This window comes from Mercenaria mercenaria, chromosome 19, assembly GCF_021730395.1.
Source record: "Mercenaria mercenaria strain notata chromosome 19, MADL_Memer_1, whole genome shotgun sequence".
NCBI classification, from domain to species: domain Eukaryota; kingdom Metazoa; phylum Mollusca; class Bivalvia; order Venerida; family Veneridae; genus Mercenaria; species Mercenaria mercenaria.
Genome location: NC_069379.1, coordinates 4630343 through 4635209, shown reverse-complemented (window position 1 = coordinate 4635209; position 4867 = coordinate 4630343). Strand labels below are relative to the sequence as shown.

Sequence of the window (4867 nt, the reverse complement as noted above, 5' to 3'; positions counted from 1 at the left end):
AAAATTATCTCCAAATTGTTTATGACCTGAACTACAATCCCGAATGCAAATATGCAATTAAGAAGGAACACTTATTTCAGTATCATGTCCATGTTCATTTTATAGTATTCTACATTTTTTAACCTATGACCTTCTTGGTAAAAATGCATGTATCGTAGACATTTAATGTCGCAGGCCTACGATGATATTTTCCGAGCCAATGTAACAAGACCATAATAAATATGACCAAGATAGAATACAGGGAAAAGTATCTTTATGTGTTCAATCAGTGAGACTTGCTTGCGTTAGAACTATATTTCCAAAGGATCCTGTTATATATTCTTTTAACTATCAGAATAGCAGTATGGCGGCCGTAAAAATATTCGCGTAGATGTCAATATCAAACATCCTATCAAAAAGATCCTTTTCTGTCATTCTCCATTACCACGGTTACAAGCTTGAAGTTTATTCTCTGGTAGATCCCTTTTCAAAATCCGTACGTAATTTTAACAATAGTAATACATATTGCGAGGATACTGGCCAACACACGTCTGTTTTAATTTTTACAACAACTTTAAGGAGACAAACGACATTGTCATTGCTGGACCGTTTTGTAGTTTTTCTTGTTATGTCTTTGTTTCTTTTATGTTATTAAGTATAAACAGTCTTTCTTACAAGTTCGTTGTCACAGCTACCGTTTTCTTTAACAAACCAGTGTCTCCATTCTTTTGCTCGTGCTATCTTGTTCTTATTTCCTACAGCGGAAGAAATACAAGTATGTTAGATATATTTGTAATGTTTAGCAAAATTGAAAGCTGTTTATATTTCCTTGAAGTAATGGTATTTCATATGATTTTGATGTTGCTTTTTTCATGTTTTTGAAGATTTATATAAATCATTTTTGTTCTCAGTTTTGTACATATGGATGTTGTAATGTAGTTTCTATGTTCTAAACCAAGTTTTAAAACATCTAAGTATACACAACGAAGACATCAACGTAATATAAAATCAATTGGCAAAACCAAAATCTCTCTGTTCAAAGATACGAACATGTGAAGCTAAATATTGATTGGTACCTCTCGACTTTATTAATTTTTGATGTCATAAAATGTGCGCATTGAGACCTGAATTGTTTTCAACCTTTTTGGTTTTTTGACTTCAAAAGGAGCTCTTCATTACATTTTTATCATAATCTCTCAAAACAATTGCAAAGAATTTCGTTTCACAATCTTTAAGTGAATATTAAAACTGATGTCATGAGATAAAATGTTTTCAGCTGCCGGTAACTGTCTTCAGTATGCAATGTATATCATCGGAAGAAAATTAATCAATGATGTCAGCTAAATTCTGTGCTTAAATGGTGGTTTCCTTATTCCTGATGATCAAAGTTCTACTATAAACATAATACCTATAATCCAGTTATTACTGATAAGTATTGGGTGTGTCTTATTCCGTTCACTCGCCGTTAGTTTATACCACATACCATCAGAATACTTATCCAGAGGCAGTACCTTTATCCGGATATCTCCAAATCTGGAAGGAAATAAAAAGTTCATAGTTACAACATCGTTAGTCTCAGACAACATTTAGGTACTCGGATAACAATCAGCTACTCCTATTAAATCACTGCCTTGTTTCTGTTTTGTTTTTTTTTCTCACATGCCTCCGAGTATCCATTCACACCAAGAAACTTTATCCAGACAACGCCATATTTGGAAGAAAATAAGAAATATATTTAAGCCATTGTTAATTACCTCATAATCAATTTTGATAAGAACCTCCTTGAGATCAGTTAGTGTTCGACCTCAAAGAAGGCGAAGTGGTTGGTTTCATTAACATTAAAAATGTTATTGACAACGTTCAAACAATGACATGGATTAAGTATGAAAAGTCACCATCCAAAACTTTGCCTCACCAAATCAAAATCCTACATTTACACAAAATTACGAAGACGAAGTAAATCAATGACAAAACAACAAATGAACATAGTGGCAAAAATAACACTGCGAAGAAATATGAAACTGTTTATTGTTCTCAGCAACTTCTACTTTAACCATCATCAAACCCCATGTCCTAAAGCCACAGAGCAGTGAAATTAAGGTGGCAGGGGAGCAGTCTTTTGCTAGATTCTAAGTAAGTCCACGATTTGAAGCTATTTTTCTTTATATAAAGGTAAGTTTCAAAATGAAAGCATTAATTTTAATTCATGTGGTCAACTTTAAAAAGAGTAGACATTACAGCCTACCCCTAACCACTCTTAAAATCAAGAAAATTTGAGCATATTTTCCTTACTCTCAACACATGCCATACACTCGTTTACACCAGGCTTTCATATAAATCAACCCTTAGGTTGCAAAGCCCTGCTAAGCAAAGTGTCTGTCAACCACCAAGTTTCAGGAGAAAAAGCAGATCAAAGACACTTACTGTCCATTTAGCTGTGGAAAACACCTGATTCGTTCAAATCTGCCTCCATAAATAATGGCTATTTGTAGCTTCATGCATGTACACTTTGATTTCTTTTAGAATAAACTTTCAAAAATTAAAACATTAATATTAATACACTTTGAACAAAGCTACCCTAAATAGTTAAAAAAAGATCGACCGGGGCCATAATTCGAAACTGCTCCCTTGCCACATAAAAAGGCATCGAATTTACGATTCACGTCTGTGCTACGTGAAGGGATAAATGTATTTCAACAATTCCATTATTATCTTTCAAGTATCTAGATAAACAAGCATTTAGACTGCCCTTCTGTAACATATGATAAAAAACAAAGTCTTCGTATAATTTGTGGAAAGGAAATGAAACAAAAGCGATCTCAATTATTGAGTTTATACATTTGAGCATTTCGTTTACACTCGCTCTGTAGTAAGCAAATAGAGCAATGTATCTAAGCAATACATCTTTTCAATCATTGCAAACTAATAAAGTAATTTACCTCTGGTTAACCAGTCTTGACAAGTACTGCTGATCATTCTCTGTCTCAGGTATAAATCTATCATCTGGTTCATTCTTCACTCTGTCACCAAGCTCGACCATCATTCCATTTAGTTGTCTCCACAGAGATTGTGTCCGTTCTGTCGCAAACAAATACACTAAACCACCATTGAATATCCCTTCTGTAACTGAAACAGGATTCACCAACATATCAACATCCGTCATTGCCTGAAATTCTACCAGAGGGTTTGCAAACCATGTGTAGTCAAACTCAAAAAGTAGTACGTCTATATTATTTAACAATAAGGAAAGAATTATTTCTGTTCGACGAATTAATATTTTTATGTAACCCACGTGACTATATTCCTGGTTTCCCTTAGGCGTACCAATGTCGGAAACAAACACATTTATCGCCGGCCAGTCCTGCGTTAAGTTTTCTTTCGATTTGTGATCCCCTGTAATTATTAGAACAGATTTATGAATTCCCATGTCTTTAGTATTGCATAACCAACTGTTAGCAAATGGTAGGAACGCGTCGTTAACTACAGTTACCATGACTGCCTTATTGTATAAACTTATGTTCCTGGCAATTGAAAGGACGTCACTTTTTGAAACGCCGAGTTCTTGTGTCACAGCTGACACAGTCAGATTATCCAATTTAGTAATGTCTCTATCCATGTCCATTGTAGTTCTTGCTGAAACATCTTTCGTACTTTCAATGGCTCCGTCTTCTTTGTTCAGTTGTACCTTTATGTCTTGTACATCTTTTTCACCTTCTGTTATTAGCATGGATTCTATTTTTACTGCTGATATTTCACTGTCTTTGGCTAATACATCATCGTGTTCGTTCTTTCTCTTTAATCTGCTCACATCGCCTGTTAAGTAGTTAGATATTAGAAGTATAATCGCAAGGCCTACTGACAGCAAGTAGCAAAGTAACTGTCTCGACCGAAAATTCCTTACTCCTAACATCGCAAGTCAGATTCAGTTGCATGCCAAACTTTACAAGGCGGTAAAACTGAACCATTTAAGTTTTGTCCATTTTAATGTTACACATATTACATGCACATTTCCAGCATTACATCCAAGTGTAAATTTTAATTGCTACGAATACTTTCAATCCAAAAATTACACATGCATAAGTTGATCATAGTACGCGTATTAGCGCAGTAGTGTTTTTAGTAAAACACGCTACCTGACATCTTTCCAGACAAAATTGTCGTTATTGCCGATATCACTATACATTGTCTCTACTTCATGAACATGTCGCTATATGTTTCCGTTGTACATGTATATCCTTCCATTCTTAGAAACCATATGAAATCAATTTTGTTGCGACAGATTGGGATAATCTTTCTTCTCAAAGAAATGAAATGTTTTGTTTCTGTCCTGATGTTACATTCTATATATTGATTAGATTCTGAATGGTTATTGGGAATTCTATAAGCTATATATACGTAGGAGAAAATCAATCAACGGATAATTTGCGATAACTCATGCGCGTGCAAAGTAGTGACATCATCCTCTTTGTATATAGAATGATACTGGCGCGTAGCATGAAATGTAGTTCGATCATGTCGTAAAGAGTAGTAATCATTTTTTTCTAACACTGTTTATACTAGCATGTCGTGTTAGAATCGAAATAGCGTAGTGATTTATTGTAGAATATCCCGAGTGTTTCGTTCTTATGCTTAAGAAATAATTTATAGCAAAGCAGTGCTTTATCACTATTTATACACGATGGGCGGTTATAAGTTCTTTATTGTAAAATTTATATCAAATATGATGGAACTGTTTCTTCGCGCAAGCATGGCGCCAATAGTAGGTATTTGTTAAAACACACCAGGACCGGAAACGGTAATACGTCTTGCGGCAGAATTCAGTTCGAGCGAAAATTATTGCGAATTATTCAGCAAAGCGAATAATTAATTCAGTATGTGTATAAATTAA

At 34.4% G+C, this 4867-nt stretch overlaps 1 protein-coding gene across 1 annotated transcript; it reads right to left on the bottom strand.

Annotated features, from left to right (window-relative positions):
• Positions 1–547: 547 nt before the first annotated feature.
• On the bottom strand, positions 548–4298 carry LOC123542656 (uncharacterized). The gene is made up of 3 exons (XM_045328598.2): positions 2919–4298; positions 1388–1512; positions 548–734 (listed from the first exon to the last, which is right to left on the bottom strand). Exons 1-3 carry the CDS (start codon positions 3887–3889, stop codon positions 631–633), a joined length of 1200 nt encoding a protein of 399 aa, XP_045184533.2. The 5' UTR covers positions 3890–4298; the 3' UTR covers positions 548–630.
• Positions 4299–4867: the final 569 nt, after the last annotated feature.

Bases quoted from the DNA above. Each gene is read 5' to 3' on its own strand.
- LOC123542656 (XM_045328598.2), bottom strand. From the start codon at position 3,889: ATGTTAGGAGTAAGGAATTTTCGGTCGAGACAGTTACTTTGCTACTTG. The intron at 1,513-2,918 runs GTAAATTACTTT...ATTTCCTTCCAG, and splicing joins TCAAGACTGGTTAACCAGAG to ATTTGGAGATATCCGGATAA. The intron at 735-1,387 runs GTATTATGTTTA...CTTCCGCTGTAG, and splicing joins CAGTAATAACTGGATTATAG to GAAATAAGAACAAGATAGCA.